This window comes from Acartia tonsa, chromosome 1 (assembly GCF_053477335.1).
Source record: "Acartia tonsa isolate MP-2025a chromosome 1, ASM5347733v1, whole genome shotgun sequence".
Lineage (NCBI taxonomy): Eukaryota > Metazoa > Arthropoda > Copepoda > Calanoida > Acartiidae > Acartia > Acartia tonsa.
Window position 1 is genome coordinate 56,635,317 of NC_137260.1, and position 19,931 is coordinate 56,655,247.

A 19,931-nucleotide genomic window follows, 5' to 3' on the forward strand; every position below is an offset into this window, starting at 1 on the left:
ATAAATATTTATATGACTTGAATGGAAATTTACTCCAAAGAAATTTCCATTTTTACATATATAATGATTATTTTGACTGGCGAAAATGTTAGGAAAACAACACATACCTCTTGAAGCTTGGTTGACATGATTGACAGACCCATCCGACGAGGAAGCATCAAAAGAACCACTGGATCCACCCTCAGGTATACTATCTTCATCATCCTCTCTCTTCATACACTTGCCCTCCAGCCCAAACCCTGCGGGGAACCCATGTCTGAATGCAAACATGCCCTCGGGGCCAAACTGACTGGGATGAAACGGCTTACCGCCGGGCATACCGGGCGGCATTCCTGGAAATGAGGTTGGCGGAAAGTCTTTGATTTCAGCCGCCGAGATCTGGTCCAGTGAGAGTTCTGTGGGAGCCCCGGAGTGCGATTTGATGTGCTCCTGGAGCACGAGCGCGTTCGGGTAGCGCTTCTGGCAGATTAAGCACTGGTGGAAGGCGCGGACCGGTGCGCGTATTTGGTGCACACTCATGTGCGTCTTCAGGTTGCCTTTGGTGGTGAATCCGCGTTTGCAAATTTTACACCTGTAGGGTCTTTCTCCAGTATGGGTTCTGTAGTGCATCTGCAGGGCAGACTTACAGGACAACACCTTGTGGCACACAATACATTCATTAGGGTCAGACAGCTTGGTGCCCAGGGAGTTGACAAGGTGCTCCAGTTTGCTTGTCTCCCCCTCTTTGTCAATCTCAATAAAGTTCTCCCATGCCTCGTCCTGATTATCCACGGGTGGCGGCGGAAACATGTTTGGCATCATTTTGTTCTCCATGTGGTGCATTGGCGGCATGCGAGGCATGAACTGTGGTCTGAACATGCCAGCCGGCAGTCCTGGGGGAAAGTTGAAAAAGGGTGGCTTGTCGTGGAAAGGATTGTGTCCTGGAGGAAGTGATAAATGTCTGGGAGGAGAATGATGGGGTGGGGAAAGGTGAATAGGGGAATGCCTGGGTGGTGGGGATGTGCTTGATTCTCTCACTATGTGTGGGCTGCTGGAAGGAACCGGTTTTTCCTCCTCACTGCTGATCTGATCCTTGCTGAGATTTTCAGGCTCCTCTTGGCCAACACCATCATCCTCTTCCATATCCTCATCAATATCCTCATCCTCTTTTTCTGAAGTAATATCCTCTCCACCACTGAGATCCTCATCCTTGACAGGAGTTGTTTTCACCTGTTCATTGTCATCCATATCTTCAACACCAGATTCATTGTCATGCCTGGGGCCAAGTGTAATTGGCCTGAATGCCAGCTCTGGGCTAGGCTTAGGCGGCCTTACGTCATTTTCTTCATATTTGGGGAATGGAAAGAGAACAGACAAGGGCGGAGCCCGGCTGAAAGGCAGTCCCTTGGCCATGTCTTCGGGGCTCATGTGTTCTGGTGGAGGTGGCATGCCAGGTAGGCCAGGCATTCGTGGCATGCCAGGAAGGTTGGGCAGAGACATGCGAGGCATGCCTGGGAAACCTGGCATGTTTGGCATACCTGGAAGATTAGGGAATGAGGTGGGAATGTCAAGCTTTGGAAGCCCAGGTAGGCCCATGGGTGGCTTGGTGCCAGGTGGTATAATTGGTAACATACCTGCCATCGGATTGCGCGCATCTGGCAGCGGGAGGCCCTTCTTCTCCGCCTCTTCTATTTGTTTGAGCAGAGGGGGGTAAAATTTGTCTAAATGCTCGGGAACAAGGTTGGGATTCATCTGCACGTGCGGGAAACTTTGTGAGTGACGCTGAAAGTGAACTTTGAGATTGCCTTTGGTGGTAAAACGGTTGCCGCAGACATTGCATTTGTAGGGACGTTCACCAGTATGAGATCTGATATGAATCTGCAGAGCAGAGTCGGATCCAAACACTTTGCCACAGAATTTGCACCTGTGCTTAAAGTTAGGATCATCTTTGGAAAGGCTCTTCGAGTAGGAGAGATCTGCCAGGCTGTTCTTAAGCAGACCATGAGAGGCATTGTTCAGGATGCCCTGTGCCTTCTGTTGCAACAGTTCAAGGGAGTTTAAGGGTGATGAAGCTCCAGCACCCTGCTGTTCTGGAGTTAATATTCCAACAGAATCATTGCCAGGTCCATGATGAGGATTGTGGCTGGAGCCATACCCAGATGGCAAAGAAGGATAGCCCTCTGACTTCTTAGGATCAGATCCAATAAATTCTTGGAGTTTACGCAATGGATCTCCACTACTGCTGGGAGAATCATTATGTCCATGCGCAGGAAGATCATCTTTGGGTTCACCGGTTGATCTGTCCAGCTCTTGGGGTTGAGGAGAGCCAGGTGTGTTTGCAGACTTCATTTGATTCTGCATGTGTGCCAGTATCTGCATTTGTAACAGCTGTTGCTGTTGAAGGGTAAACAGGGTTGTCTGAAGCACAGCAAGATCTTGAAGATTCTTCGGGTTGTCTGAGGTTCGTGTTTCAGCAATCAGCTGTGAGATTCTATCAGTAACTGCCTTTAGCTGTTCGGCCATAGGATTCTCCATGTCAAATCCAGCAAACTTGCCGCTGAATCCACCTGTATTCATGTTCACATCTCTCTCCTCTGACCTGGGGCTGCTTTTCTCTTCATCACTAACCTCACTGACTCTATCCTCTGTGCTGTCCTCACGGCCGGAGGCATCTTCATCACTGCGTCGCCTGCGGATGTGTCCTTCAAGTGCCGAGGATTTATCAGCTGACGGCAGCCAGCCGCCCGCGCTGTTTCTTCTGATAAATTCATGTGCATCTTTGTTGTTATTAACAAAATCTTCACTCATTGGTTTCTTGTTTATCTTGTCACTGTGGTCACTTGTGTCCTTGAAAACAATTTTGTTGCAAAATGAAGATTTAAACCTTAACATGAATTATTATTATGCTCAAAAGTAGCAATAAAAACTAAATTCGGAGAGAGAAAGGGCCTAAATGGATATTGTTTACAAAATGTAAAATATTTCTTATTATTTTTATAATTTCTTTGTGTTTTAAAATGATATGATGTAATATCTATGAGGGTAAACTTTAAACAAATATATGATTCAAAACCAAATCAAATAATAAAACAAAGAAAAAATATATTGTTTAAACATTTGGTCATTTCATATATAGATTTAGTTTGGATTAATCATACAAGGAAATTAAAGTGCTTAAATAGCGCAGCAATAACATTTTAATAGCATTCGTGTTATAGGAAAGCAAATAGAACACTGAGTTCATATCATAGAGTAGCTTTGCTCATCATGACCAATACAAGGACGACATTTTGCAGCATGCCTGTTCTGCGCAGCTCTCTCTGGAGCTTAGCTCATCGCCGCTGTTATCCGCCTCTATGTCTGACTCTCCGCCGACGCCGCCGCCAGTTCGCGATCTCTCAACCCCACCATAGGCGTCTGACATACCTACAAATCAGAACAAAATTTTACATTTGACATCCACATAATGTTAAAACTTATATTTTTTGTTTTTGTTAAAAGCTTATTTCAATAAAAGATAATAAACAAGGACAACTATGTCCATACGATTGAGTAAAAATAAAAATAAAAAACAGTTAATACAATATAATTTTTTGTCAGTTAGCTTTTTTTGACATTAAAATCTCTAATATTCGCAAATAAATAAGTATAAAGGATCATTTCTATAAATCTTACTTACAGACAATCAGTAGTTATAAAGTAGATGCGCAAGTAAAAAAAGTTTAAGCCTAAATGGTTACAGATTTTTGACCGATATCTAATTAGCTTTGAGAAATGTATTAAACAATTTTGACCAGTTCTTGTTTGAAAGAAAGGTCTTGTAATAGGTTATACCAGAATATTTTAAAACTATTTATAACCAGGATTTTAAATTTAAAAACTGCTTCGTCAAAAAAGTTTTAAGTTTCATGAAAAAACTGCTCTGCTTTGGCTATGCAAAAATTTTCCAAAAAAACATTTTAAATTTTACTTCTAGATACCTGTATCTACCATAGAACACTTCATAAGTAATTAATTTGTGACAATAATACTTTGTTGATATAATAAAAGCAGAAAAGTTTAACAGAGCATAACATGCATGTGGGTTAAGAACCATCTTTTTTGAAACCTGTTTTCCTAATGCCAGTTTTTACAATATTTTTGTATATTTTTACAATCTATCCATCATTTACATTGTAAAGCAGGGTGTAACTTCACTTCCGCAAAAATATTACCTTACATTGCCAGATAAAATAGAATAGCAATTTATTACTACATTACAAAATTTCATTTTACTTACTGAAATAATGAAAAACCATCTGTAATATTTTTGACATTTCTCTTTATGCGAATATAATTCACTTGTAAATGACGGGAGTGGTGGCCAACCTGAAAAGCAACCAGTACCCCCCCTCCCCCTCCCTTCAGTATCTCACCTTTTAAAAATTACTTTATGAACCTCAGGTATACAGAGATAGGCTAATGGATAAGAATTAAATTGCAAATCTCAAAATGGCAGAACTTTTTAATTTTATTGTATTGAAAGACTATTTCATTTCTTATTCCTAGTATGAACTGGGAGTACTTTGTTGTCATACTTTTTCATTGGTTTATGGCGACTATATAGCATTAAAAAAAAAGTAATAAACTGGCAAATATACGATGATATTATATTGATTTATCCCTTTCCCCCTGACATGGCTTTAAGCTGGCAATATATTTATGTTTCGTGAATTTTAAAAATCATAGCATTTTATAAACATGCCTGTTTATTGTTCATTATTACATTTGTTTTAATTTATCATTTTAAAAGAATGTTTTTTTTAAGATAAAGTTATTTTTAACATATAAAAAAATATTGTTTTTTTATCTTAGAGCTTAAAATTTCAGATAAAATCATAGACTATTAAATAATAAAAGCTTATATTCCTTCATAATACTTATATACATGAATACATGGCTTAAAACATTGTGACACGACTTACGCTAAATGTGTTACATTAGCAATTCATCAAAACCGCAAAATATTGTTAAAAAATGTCACTTCCCATCATTAAACCCTAAATGACAGCCTCGGATAGCCTATAGAGTAAGGATACACTACGTGATCTTATGATGGTTAATATATAAACCAAATCTTGCTTAAAGATGTCCTTGATCATATGGTCAAACGCCCTTCAGACAACCAACCCTTTGATTGCACGACCCTAGTATAAAATTCCTAACTTTTTCAAGCAAAGACATTCACCCTACTCTACTTATATATGTCACACACCTGACATAGCAGCAATAGGGACTTTTTTAACGTACTTTTGTTGCGGGATTCTAACCTATTACATTCCCAATAACGAGCGAATGGGATACATGTTACGCCACAATCGCATTCGCGGTATTGATTGCATACCGCTTAAAACCATCTTGACCATTGTAAACTAGACAGCTAGAAATGTTAGAAAAATTTATGAGCTTATTTATTATTACTCTTATGGACCTACTCTTAAAAGGTTTACTTTTAAAATTGTTATTTAGGATATTTTAAAATATTTGTCATTTTTGAAAAAAGTTTCAATAAACATAAGTATCAAATATAACAAGCTTACAAATTCTATATAGAAAAAAAAATGAATTTTAAGAATTATTATTGCTTTTTATTTCTAAAACCCAAAAACAATCATAACTTTTTAAATGATCTTTTAAATAAAGTCCATCAAGCGAACATACATTTAATCATAGAGTAACTACGTTTTTTCAATTAACAAATAAGCTTAGACTTAGAAATTTTCGGAACACCTTGCACTGTCAAAACATCTTTTATATAAAGGAATATAAACAAATTTGTTGAATTTTTTGTTGATAATTTAACAATACAGACACGTTTTCACATTTTTATACATTGCCTGATGCATATATATATTGTGTTATAACCTAGGCTCTTTTTTGAAAGTTAGGCTTAAAGCGAATTAATTAAATTATAATTAAACATTAAACCTAGTAATGAAGCTACTCTATAATCGGGAAAGTCACAGTAATACGTCATTGCAAGTCGAGTTAAATGACTGTATCATATTTATAGGAAAATTTTAATTGCCAATGATCAAAATAAAAAAAGCCTGTTATTGCTTCGTTGCTTATAGTCAAAAAAAGCCAAAATTTTCATTTAATTTACTCTTTGCAAGCTGTGCTTGCGGTTGCAGTTGCGGCTGCTGAGACTATATTATGTGGAAAACAAAATTCTTGGCAAGCCTACTGAAAATCTTACGCCAAATATAGATGGTTGTAAAATTTCTGAATATATAATTTTTGATAATATCTACACCTCCGCATACAAAGTTGGGTGTGCATTCATTTACGCAAAATTTCACAACTAAAAGTATTATATTCGCAAAAAGACACAATAACAAATAAATGAACGCGAGTTTTTAATGTTAAGAGTAATCCTATTATATAAAGTACTTTTTTTTTGTCTGTAGCGAAAGATCTTGCAAGCCACTGAACCTTGATGGTTCCCCCCAACCCAAGACAATCCCTAGACAATCCCCTAGACACCCCAAGAAAATCACTCCCACCAAACACTTTCCTTTTAAAAATCATAATAGTCACCTCTCCCTCCTCCATCTTAAGTGCGTCTAGAGGCTTCTAGGGTCGTAACCGTTAGTATGAAGATATAAGGTAATGGGAGTTTGTTTCAATGTGATAATATGTGGTTCAGATGATTTAATATTATGTGCGGAAGTGGAAACACACCAAAAAGTTATAAAAGCATGGAAGGATTTATACCTTTTTTTGACCGTATATGCACACATATATAGATAGATGCTTCATATTATTTTAACTACGACAAATATGTCAAAAAGTAGAGTAACAATAATAATATATAATAAAGAACAGTAAAGTGTAATCAACAAATAATAGAGATAATTTTGAACCAATATTATCAATAAATTGAATATTATCATTTTCATTGGCTAATTAATTTTTGAGAAATTTATGTTTAAATTTTTGTAACATCAGTCAATAAAAATAAGTTACAAAAATATATCATAGTGAATGCCATACAGACGTACAGCTAGACTCTGATTAAAGAGGAGCTACGCTACCAAAAATGTTTTATGGTACTTAAGCTTAAAATGCTTTTATAATCCTATATGCAGCAAAATTGTGCTTAAAAGGTTTTTCCTTCAACAATACAAAGTTTTGATCCTTTAATGTTATGCGACCATTTTTAATATATATTTATTGTATGCCAAGAATTTTTTGCTTTAGAATATTAGTTTTTACAAACTGCCGCTATTTTCTGGAATTATTTATTAGAGGATTGGTATCTGCTTCTTATTTGTCAAGCCTGTGACTTTAATAGAAAGACAAGGGTGGTATCTTGACAGATAAACAGGCACAACTCATTATCATGCACAGAATTCCAGAAAAAAATTGTGCATTCAAAGAGTTGGTTGTCTGGATGGCATATGATTATATTGTCAGACCTCTGAAGTTAAAATATGAGATACTATAAGATACAACTAAATTTAAAGAAGCTTTTAGTGCTTAATAAAAATGACGTCAAAGAATACAAAATACCAATGATAGGCCAATATACATTGTAATTGACCAATGTTAAAATGTATACTGGCCTATCATTGGTCATTTGTATTGTATGACGTCAATTTTATATAGAAACTATAAGATGCTTCAATTTTAAAATATATTAGTTTTTATTATAATAGGATATGCATTAAAAGTTAAATTAGTTATTTAGTTTATTTTATGTACTTCTATTTATTCAACAACATAGTTAAGTAAATAGATTTGTAATTAAGGGATAAAATCGTCGAAAATACCCATGTACTTTAATCTAAAAAAGAACAATTTTAAAATATTTTTAAAATATGGTTTTAGAGGTTTTAATTAACTAACTCTTTTATTCAAATATACTTATCTTGAAATTATACACCTTCAGAGATTGAGAATGCACTGGCTATTTAATTAATTAACAGACATTGCTTCTTGAATATTAGAATATACATTAGAATTGGGCTGACATCAAGTTAATATGATTATCCAATCCTTGTTTCCCTGATCTACCTATTCTCAACTGACAAATTGCTAGGCAAACAAGGCTTTGAAAATGGTTGGCATGCTTAAAACAAAAAAAAAAATGAAAAACAAAAAAATTAAAACAAGAGCTCTTTTATACAATCAAATAAATCTTAACAGCCCATGATTAGTTTTGAAAATGTCTTGAAACTCGGCAACCCTGAACATGGTGGCCAAGGTTGGTATAGTTTATTTTCAGAAATTTGGCATCCATGAATATAGCGGCAATGATTGGTTTGGTTAATATTTTGAAATTTGGCTACTCTGAAAATGGCTGCAATGATTGGTTTGGTTTATATTTTGAAATCTGGAATCCTAGAACATGGCAGCCATGAAAAGTTTGAAAAACATTTTGAAACTTAGCAGCCCTGAACAAAGCTTCGATGGTTGCTTTGGTTTATATTTTGAAATCTGGCATCCCTTAACATGGCGGCCATGATTGTTTGCGAAAATATTATGAAATCTGGCAACCCTTAACATGGCGGCCATGATTGGTTTGGTTTATATTTTGAAATGCAAAGTTTATCTTTCTAATGAGTAAACAAATAGACACAAAAATTGCAGACAGGGAGTGGGCAATGGAAGTTAAATTGTTAGACAAATTGTTCTTCTCCCAATATTTTCAGCTGCCCAGTCAAAATTACACCATATGACAATCGGGGAGCAGATTAATTTATTGTCCATTGTCCTATCCCTGTATTCCTTGAAAGCAAATAGACATAAAATTTGTGTGCTTTATGTTTAATCATTTCTTCATTTTTTAGGGCTTGAAATAAAGTTTATTTTCTCATATTATTGTACAAAAAGTTGTGCGACAATAACAAGTTAACAACATTTATAAAAGAACAGCTATTTAGGGTGAGTATAAAGTGTCATTATTCGTATTAATTCATTAATTGCTGAACAAACCACTATAAAATACTACAGACTCATTTTATTAGATAGATGTATACAAAGTATAGAGCAGCTGCGCTAACAAGATAGGAGCACAGAGTTTATAGAAATGCTACGCATTTCTAAAAAATGAATGTAAGAAACTTCAAGACAGATTAAATTATAAGTAGACAAAGAGGCGGGGTATTCAATTTCAATTGAATAAATATGTAGTTTAAACATTAGTCATAAATATATTTTAAACTTTTCTTTCTTTATTAAAAAGTACCAGTGACTGAGCCCCTAGCATCTATGGGCTTTATAACATTTTAGGGGTGTGGGGGTCCCCCTGCATCTAATTTTAGCTAGCTATAGTAATATTTTGCCACTAGATTTTGACACGATTTCTCCTCTTTTTAAAAGAAATTAATTCACAATTAAATAAGTTTAAATTATGTCACACATACGGACAGACCCAGTAAAAGTGTAGCTACGCTCCCAAAAAGTCTGGAGTAGTTTCTATTATTATGAGTTTAGCCTTGTAATAAAACTGCAATGTTCCTGCCCTATCTTTATTCCAAATTAAAGCCAACAAGATTGGATTAAGATAAGCCATCAAATAAAACAATATTAAAAACGGTTCCGATCACGAAAAGAATTCAGTTTTTTTTCTGGTCTTTGCTTCGGATCCAGTCATTTTTACGAGGTTATTAGAGACGGCAGTAAAAACTTAGATTAATGCAGTTATAACACAGGCAAAGAGTACCTAGAAAAAGAGTTTTTCTTAATATTTTACATTTTTTAAATATTTTAACCTAAATGGTTCTACCAGACGTCACCGAAACTGTCCCAATTTTGTATAACTTTTGCGGAACAAGTTCCAATTACGTCATATTTTTCTTTCCCGAAAAAGGGAGGGGGGGAAGAAAATCTCTTCAAAAGAGATGGGGAAAACCCCCTTTTCTCCCATCTCTTTTTTCTTCCCCCCTTCCCTTTTTTTTCTTTCCCCCTTCTCTTTTTCGGGAAAGAAAAATATGACGTAATTGGAACTTGTTCCGCAAAAGTTATACAAAATTGGGACAGTTTCGGTGACGTCGTTCTACCATTTATAATTTTATAAGCAAAAATTTTCATGAAAATAATGTAATTGGACGAAAATGAAAGAAAGTGATCTTCTTTAGCTAATTACTCTATGAAATTAAGAAGCTGAATTTAAGATAAATGGACGGGTCGTAAAACCAGGCAATTGTTTATATTTCAATTTTTATCCGATTGTCATCGACTTTAATGAAAAACTCAATTTTAGAAGCATAAAATTTTTACAACGGCACAGCCTTAAAAAGTTGCCTCTGGCGATTGTGCTATTCAATACAGGGATCTAGAGGGAAAAGACAAAGGCCGATAAATTAATAAATAAATTAATACACACATCCCCATACACAAAAATACCACTTCTGTATAATAAAATTAGTGGTTGAAACGTTTAAATACTCGAATAAATAAACCAAATAATCAAAATTCAATGAAAGTACTCAAGTTTTTTAAGCCAACGTTTAAGATAACGTTGGGGACTAGTGTAATAAACAGCCCATTGTCCCCTCCCTCCCTGTATTCAATATAATACTGGTTCAAAATTTTATTGTTCAAAAGTCGAACTTTTCTTTACATGGGTTTGCCAGAAATATGCCCATTTCAAAATATTAAATCTAAAAATGCTTTCGCTCATTTTTCATGTAAACTTATTAATTATATAGTATTCAATAGAGCACTGGAGCAGCCCCTTTATAACTATTATAGTAATACTCATTTATTGGTGGATTTTAAAAATCTAAAATGAAAATTTTTAATATCTAACAAGCCAAAAAAAATATTTTCTTATTAACAATGTTATTAATTTTGGATATTTTTTCATAAGCTCATTAAAAGTTAAAAGAAAAAACCAAAGCCGTGCATACCCTCATAGGCGTCCAAGGGGGGGGGGGGGGGTAATGGGCCATTTGGCACCCCCAAACGATTTTGGGGGTGCCGTAGGCACCCTCAAAATTTTTTTAACAATACCCCCTCCCAAAAAAAAATTACCCCTACCTTGGGTGTTTTTTTTACATAATTGAATTACCCCCCCCAAAAATTTTACCCCCGGGGTAAATTAGTTTGGGGGGGGGTAATTACCCCCCCCCAACAGATTTGGGGGGAGTATTTACCCCCCCCAACAGACTTTAGGGGGGGTAAAAAAAAATTTCGGCGCGCTTCGCGCGCCATTTTACCCCCCCCAAACACGAATTACCCCCCCCCCTAAAATTTTTTACCCCACCCCAAAAAAAAAGCTTGGACGCCCCTGCATACCCTATTAATTTTAATGCCATTTGACTGGCCCCTTGAAGGCAGACTAACAGACCAATAAAGATATTCAGATAAAAATATTTAAATCAATTTTGCTAATATTAACAACAATTTTAAGGTTTTTGTCAAAACACGTTTTTTTTACAAAATATTTGATAATCTTTTATGCTTTTTATCTTAGTTTTTACATCAGTTAAGCAGTATGTCGACACCGAAGTTTTATAGCGAAGCTTTTTATATAATTATAGTTTGTAATTTTATCAATTTCATCAATCATTCTGTATTTTAAGCAATTTTCAGACTTCAAAATTATATTCTTAAATAATAAAAAGCTAATTTGATGGCTTCGCTATATCCAATGTTATCATCCTTGTTGGCACAAGAAATTGGCCGAGAAAAACGCATTCGTGTCTTGAAATCTGTGTAAACTTTCAAAATTCACAACTTTTTGTTCCAAGCTTGTATCTCGTGTGTTTTAGACATTTTTCATCGTGTAGTTTTAACACTTTTACAAAAATTGACTAAATGAGGCTTATTCTGTAATATAAAGTAGTATGTTTTTTTTGTTTGAAGCTATAGATCTCGGACATTTCTGTTGTTAATTAGTTGTACTTTTCAGGAAAGCTTTATAAATGTTATCGGGTGGTTTTAGGCTATTTTTCTGAAATCATTTCATCTTTTACTATTTTTAAACTATTTATGCTTTTGATTTTAATAATTCGTGTTAATAAAAATTAAAAAAACAGTAATTTTATTTTTTACAGTGTATAAATGTAAAAAGAGTTAAGGTTGATAAGAGGATATCAAATGTTATGAATGAATCAAATAAGAAACATTTCCGTACAAAATAAACATATTTACAAAAATATAACTTCCAACTTTTTGTTACAAAATTGAAATATTCTTTTACATAAAAAAAAAACAACATTTTCTTTTAATATTTTGTCACACTTTTATTTTATAAAAATCTTTAAGTTTTTCCTCAAGAAATTACGTCAAAATTAAAATATGTAAAACTTACATATATTTCATTGAAATTCACAAAATTTATCAAACTAAAATGTAGAATGCGCGCTATTTTTGATCGCGCTTGGAAATTGGTATAAAAATCCCCTTCAACCCCTCCCACCCATTACACACACACACTCACACACACACACACACGGGAAAAAACCTTTTTAGTTGTATGAAGGGATTAACCCGAAAAATATGGTTTTTATAACCATGGTTCTACGCGGGCAATCCACTCCCTTTTTTTATGTGGTTTCTATCCCTCCAAATCCTCCCTTTTGCCTCCCCACTAATATTGATACGGCCCTCCCTTCCTCCTTACCATGTTCATATTTTATATTTCATATCTCGAGAAATATTTTTATGGATTCTTATTGGTCGAGTGGTCTGTATGTATGTGTATGATCATAAAAAAAATTGGGAAAAGAAAATTTATTATCATAAAAGGGAGGTTTTGTGGAGGGTTAGGAATTATGAAATATTTGAAGGTTTGATACAAAAAGGGTTGGTTGTCTGATGGGGGTTAAATGAGGGGTTTTCTGTAGCGCAGCTACTTGATGATGTAAGTATGTCCGTACGTCACTCTAAATAGGATTATTGCTTACTTTTAGCTATGTTTTTTTGTCTAATAATCTAAATCTAATATTGTTAGACATCAATAAGAAAATCTTTGATAATGTCATATGCAGTGATTTATTGATAACACCCAATAAAACAATCTGCTTCTTATTACTGCACTTCTTATATTCACAATTGTTGTCCTTGTTAGGGGGAGGGGGGGGGGGCAAGTTCTTTTCATATAAAATCTCCGAAACAAATTGGTGTGAGAGGGACATTTAGTTAATATCAAATTGGTTCAAAATTTCAGGGGTTACTTTCATATGAGCGCAACTATCCAAAATCTCAAGAAAATTGAAATAATTATTTAATTTATTAAGGCCTGGTCTACCAAAACTGATATTGATTTTGATATTTTTATTTTACATTCATGGAAAATTGTTTATAATACGATGCTTTACTTGATTTTTCAGTATGACTGATAACTGTTCTATTCCAGCGGATATCAATCTAAGCCATGATGAATCCTGTAGTGATAAAGTATTTTCTAAGTTGAATATTTTAAGTTTCTATTTTGATCTTGAACTAATAATTCATATTCAAAAATTGGTATTCCTAGGACTATTAGACATAATTTCTTAAGGTAAGTACGTTTATATTAAGTATAATTATTAATGTTCGTTTGTCCCTTTGTCAATTCAATCTTGATTTTCTTATATTATAAAGTATATACACCCCTGCATAATAAAATACAGGAGACAAATTGGGGGAGGGAAGGGGGGGGGGGATTAAAGATTTTCTTTTGTTATACTTTATATGCCTATTTAATATAATATATTTTATATCGAACAATTCAATATGGCTTTATCAAATCCACAATATAGATATTTAATATCAGGGATGGAGAGGTCAATGATGGTTAAATTAATTTACAACCCTTTCTTCCCCTTGATATAACAGCAACCATTGTCATATTGAAAGAGAATTAAGACTTTTTATGCCTGATCTAATAAAAATCATTTACTGAATAAATATAATATTTAAGCTTATAAAATAATATAGAATATTTTTTCATTTAATTTTAAAAGCTCTGGGTCTGGTTTATATTTCCAACCCTTTGATTGTACAATCTTTGTTTATAAATTCTTTACATGTTGAAAGCGATGTTACTCCAAAACAAAAGTTAGACCTTGAAACACTTACCTAAAATATAATGTATTTAATGTGTGGAAATAATTATTCTTGTTTGTTTTTCAAAGAAAAAAACATCTTATTAACTATTTATGTATGTTTTACTTACAAATCTATTTATCAGATTTTAAGATTATCCAATCCACAGAGATTTGGGAATGGGACAATGGCAGATAATTAAAAGCCTTAGGTAGCTTTAAATTGTTGTATGAAAAGTTTTTTATCGCCTGGGCCTTCGCGTCTAACAAAACTGGTACTAATTTTATATTTTTACTTTAATATTCGTGGAAAATTTTCTGTAATACGATGCTATACATGACTTTTCAGTATAGCTGAGAACCGGTTTTAATCCAACGGATATCAATTGGTTTCAAAACTGTATAGGAAAATGCCAACTAACTCTCTACCAAGGGAGGAAAGGATGAAGATTTATTTCCCAATGACCTATCTCTGTAACCATGGATTATGGATGAAATATGATCTAACTATAAAGAGGACACACACACACACGAGATTTTACCTCATTAAAAATAAATATCTCTGTGTTTTTATCCAATTTTAAGCTATTACATCGATTTTGTATTGAAAATATAAAAGGGTAATTTTCAAACTGTGTATAGTTTGATAAGTTGCTTTGTCCCTAGCTTTAAATCCTCACACTTATTATCAAATTTAAAAAAAAAGCCTACAAAGATGTCATGACCAGAAGGAATATTCACCAAAAAGCAGAACCTATGCTGTCCAAGATCTTTTCATTGTTTTATCGAATCGTATTTCAGACAACTTTCCGCGGATATTAAAATGAAAAATCATAAAATTAAAATAAATTTAGTTAGCCGAGGAACAGACAGCTTTCTGTAGATATTAAAATGAAAAATTATAAGATTAAAACAAGTTTTGTTAGCCGAAGGCCAGGGCTAAAAATAATGATATTAATTCTATGATTTTTATTCTAATATGCGTGGAAAATTGTCTGTAATACGATGCTATGCATGATTTTTTTTAGTATGGCCGAGAACCGATTCTAAATCAGCGGATATTAATCGGCTTTGAAGCCATACTGGAAAAATATATATTTCAAGCAAAAATTGTCAGAAAAGGTATTGGGTTGGTTTAACAAGATAGTAAAAAAAATCCACAACATAGGGCTTCAAATTCAAACAGTAGTAAAGAATTATGGGAATGGGAGGAAAGGTTATTTTTTTAGCTGCATAGCTACTCTTCAATTGAATAATTTATTGGTTAAAAAGTTTGAACACTTCTATTTTAGAACCAAACAATAAAATTTCAATGAAAATACCCAAAGTTTTTGAGCCAACAAAATAATGTGGTTATAAAACTTTGGGTACCAGTGTAATTTACAGAACAATGTATGTACTAAGAACTTACAAAATTTTTTTTCTAAAATTTAAAATTTTACTTGAAATTGGAAAGTAGTTTAAGAACCTAATTGTTCTTGTTAAAGTTTTACTTGTAATGTATTTGTATATTTACCAGTTGTTACCCCTTTTATCTCTACCATTGTAACCCCCCTCCCCCCTCTTTACCTAACCAAAAATAACACAGGTGAAAAAAGAAGGGGGCAAAAATTCGTTACTTTTCTGACATTTTTCATGCTTAAAATCCTTTTGTACTCTGTGCATTCAAAATTGAGGAAAGTTTGACGGTGTCCTATCACTACTGCAAACATATCTCTTTAATTTAACTGAAATTAGAATAGCCAAACATTAAGATAGACGTTCTTTTTATATCAGCAAAAATCAGATAAAAAAGAAACATATAAAAGAGAAAATTTGAGGCTTCTAAAACTGATAATTGGTGCTTCCTTTTAAAAGCTGGTTAAAATTTGACAAACTATTGATTTGGGCTGTTGACATTTATGTGGCAATGAAGTTACACCAGTTTGAGTTAGAGTAATGTTTAAAGCTGACGGAATGACCCACCCGCCTATCAATTTCATAACATTTAAACTCACTAAAACTCGAGAAAACAACCCACCCCTCCTCAAAACAACAATAGTTACCTTTTTTTTAGGATCGCAGCTACTCTATGACTAGGGTAAGTACGTATATATGTCCGACAATTATGAAAAGAAATTTCCTGTAAGTAACTTTCTTGTTCAAACAGATTTTCAAAATTATTTGCAACCAATTTTATGGAATACGACCTTAATTATTGAAAATGACTTATTGCTGCGCTACTTATCAACATAATCAACCTTGTTTTCTATTATATTTAAGGGCTGGGATAACCAATTGGTTGTTTTTAGGTTTTGCTACAAATTTTAGAGAGAGAGAGATTTCTTTTGTTCATATTTTTTGTGAGTGCCATAAATAGATGGCTGATAAGCAGGGACCAGGGATAGGCCGATCTTTCCCAAAAATCTATGCGCTATAACTGAGGCAATTAAGAGGGAATTCAGAATTATAATTTGATTAAAGTGTTAATATCCATTTAGTCCCTGACATTTAAGAGTGATGGAAGTTAGCATAATATTCAGGGAAAAGCAATGGCATATAAATTGACCTACACTACTTTCTTTTCTCCAATAATTATAATCTAACAATGGCATAACTTAGCATTGAGAGAAATATGATTGTTCATTGTCCCATCCATTTATCCCTGCATAATGCTACAGAACAACTTTTTATTTAATCAAAATTTTGTTAGATTATTGTTGATAACAAAAGTGCCTATAACCATCTCACGGAACACAGGGATACGTCAAGTGAAGACAGATTAATCCTATGCCGAAGATGATTAAAATTAAGAGGATTTGTACTTATTTGGAAGAATATATTTTCATTGTTTTATGAATTCTTGACTTGTACTCTGTCTGTATCATACTTTTATTAATTGAAAAGAGAGTGACAGTGTCTGCTAACTGTTCTTCCTACTTTTGCTCTCTATTCGGTACTCTTATTTGCTTCTTAATTCTAAAGAAACTTAACTACTTTTGTACATAATCGTACTTGTCTTCAGTTACTAAATATTTAGTTTGAAAACTGAATTCAACTCAAAACAAACAAAAAATAATGTTTTTTTTTTCAGTTGATTGTTATCTAAAAGAAACTATTTACACTATTGATACATGAAACAACTGAAAAGGTATTCAATTTCTTATGTTTTACCTTGAAAAAAGAAAGAAAAAAACATACGTTTAATAGCGCATCTACTTTATAACCTGTAAAGACATACTTTCAAATTAAAAAAAATCTGTGTTTCTTCCAATTCAAAGATGCAACTTTTGTCCAGTAATTTGTAAAATATATAAGCTAAGACTTGTTTTTTCTTTGGAAATAATAGTTCTTGTTAATAATGGGTTATTCAAATTCTCGTTTGATATCAAAGTTTTCCATTAATGCAATAAATCGGTGTGTATTCACTTCCGCAACTCATATTCATCATATCTGTCACGTGTCTTTATATTAGCAAAAAAAAAAACACATTAGAAAGAAAATCTATGAAAAGTTTAACAATGAAAGTCAAGCGGTTGAAAATGGACAGTTTGTGCTGTTGTAATAATATGCGATTCTAATCCTGCAATACCTATGTGGAAGTGAATATACCCCAAAAATAAATTTTTGGCAATGATTTCATTTCTAAAATTTCCTCTCTCCCACTCAAAATTTTAGATGTAAATGTTTAAACAAATAATGTCATTTATGATGAAATTAAAACAATGGATAGAGTAGAGACTTTTTTAATCTGCTAGCAAATTGTTTTCTGCTATTTGGCTGTGGTAATATTCCCAACACTATTGGTTGATTTTCAAAGACCCGATTGAGATTCGGCACAAGGTCCTTGGGATGGGGACATACAGTTATTTAACCCCTTCCCCCTCTAGTGTTTTACTATAATGATTTAGGTATATCATCTTGAAATTAGGTAGGACTACTGCAGTAGAGAAGTACCTTTTAAAGGTGTTATTCTCAAAATATAAAAGACTTTTCCGATAATCAAATAAATAAATCTCCCTATCATTGATTTAAAAAATCTACGAAACATCAGATGGAAAATATTTTTTTTTTCAGGTGTAATATCCCTCTCAGAGCATTATACCAAGGCATAAAAAGTGATAGGAAAGGTGATATAGACGTTAAAATGCAATACCATTAAAATATATTGCCCATCTAATTCAAAACAGTAAATCCAACTAATCTTCCTACATTTCTAATATTTAAAAAAATAAGATTTACCATTTTCCTTTAGTAAGACCCCCTTCAAGGGAGGGAGGGGACAATTTTATTACACTAGTCTCCAAAGCATTAAATTAACGTTTTCTTACTCGTTTGCTCAACAACTTTGGGGACTTTTACTGAATTTGATTGGTTGATTCATTAAGCTTAATGTCCAAACGTTTCAACTACTAATTGTAATTTTGTTTATAATCATTGGGGAAAAGGATATGCATCAATTTATCGGCCATTGTCCTATCCATGGCCCCTTCCCCCCCGAAAAGAAACAAAATGCTAAATCATCAAGTTTTAAAAAAATCAAGAATTGTATGAAGGAAAAAAACTAGAAAGCCCCCCTGTTATTTTTTTAAACCACATCTTAAAAATTTTCTTCTTTTGTTATATTTAAAAATTTCTTGAGATAACCTCTAGAGGAGGGGTAAAATTATATTTATGTTAATTAATTCTTCGTAAAGTGCACGATTAGGTGGCCAATCTTCCTACCGATAAATAAACTTATGATTGCAGGAACTTTGTCGGGAAGTCCTAGACTTGCATGATTTGGACATTTTTATAGTTTAAGTATTGTAGGGGCCGAGAAACGAACCTGTACTTCCTTGACAACTGGTGGACACATAATCGGTTTGTCTCATCATAAAAAGATTTTCCTGAAGTGTTTATATTTGTGGTTTAATGACCTTCTAAAATCATTCCAAGACCCCGAAAAATTACCCGACCAACCAATAAAAAATATTGGTAAAATACCCAATAGAATCTGAAAATTAAATTTTTGCCATTTCTCTTCAAATTTTACCCTTGACTCTGATTGGCTGAACAAAATTATGGGCAGATAAAAAAGGAAGGAGAGATAATTGTGAAGGGTTGGTTGTCTGTGGTTTAATATCTGTAAAATTACCATGGGGGTGGGGGGACGGGGGTTTCAGGCAGAGGGTTTGGCGTAAAAAAGGTGTGCAGGTGAAGGGATAATGACCACCTTTCTAAATTTTAAATTGCCTCCAGGGGGCTCTTTTAACTTACACACACACACCTACACACACACACACACACACACCTTCACACACACACACACACCTACACACACACACACACACACACACAAATGTATCTAAAAGGATAAATTATTCTCCCAACAACTCAGCAGGTTATCTCATCTAAAAAAAACTGGACTCTTGAATTTGGCGGTTTTTTTCACTCTTCCCCCCTTCCTTCCTTTTGATATAAAAATTTCCTACCCCCAAGTTCAAGGTATATGATCATCATTTTCAAGTTGATTGTGTGATCAACCTCTAAATATTTGAAATTAGAAGAATATTCACTCGTTTCATAGTCTGTCGCAGTAGTTTAATGAGCAATACGACCGAAAAAAATACAGAAAAAGAATTTAAATTTAAGCTTAAAAAGTGTTTTGCTTGTCGTTCGGTAAAAGTCTTTTTTTTTTAAAAAGAAAATTGAGAGATAAATCATATTAACCGTAATAAAAATTAATAAATTTCATAATATATAAAAAAAAACTAAAAAAATTCTGTATCAACCAAAAAATATTCGTGGATTAGGTTAAAATTTCAATATATTTTTTTAACAATTTGCTACACTTGATTTTTCTAATTCAACTCCAATTCACAAAATGTGCCTGACCTCCCCCCCCCCCCCCTCCTCTTAACACCACCACCAAAAATGCCTACTCACCCCCTCCCATTGATTTTGAACCCC

General features: G+C 33.5%; 1 protein-coding gene across 1 annotated transcript in view; it reads right to left on the reverse strand.

Annotated features, from left to right (window-relative positions):
* Positions 1–19,931, reverse strand: part of LOC145324449 (homeotic protein spalt-major-like) — a 124,466-nt gene that overhangs the window by 24,381 nt on the left and 80,154 nt on the right. Inside the window, exons 3-4 of the mRNA XM_080167038.1 lie at positions 3,281–3,405; positions 108–2,826 (exon numbers count right to left, since the gene is read on the reverse strand). Of these exons, the coding sequence (XP_080023164.1) occupies positions 108–2,826; positions 3,281–3,405 (2,844 nt within the window). The remainder of the gene's footprint in view (positions 1–107; positions 2,827–3,280; positions 3,406–19,931) is intronic.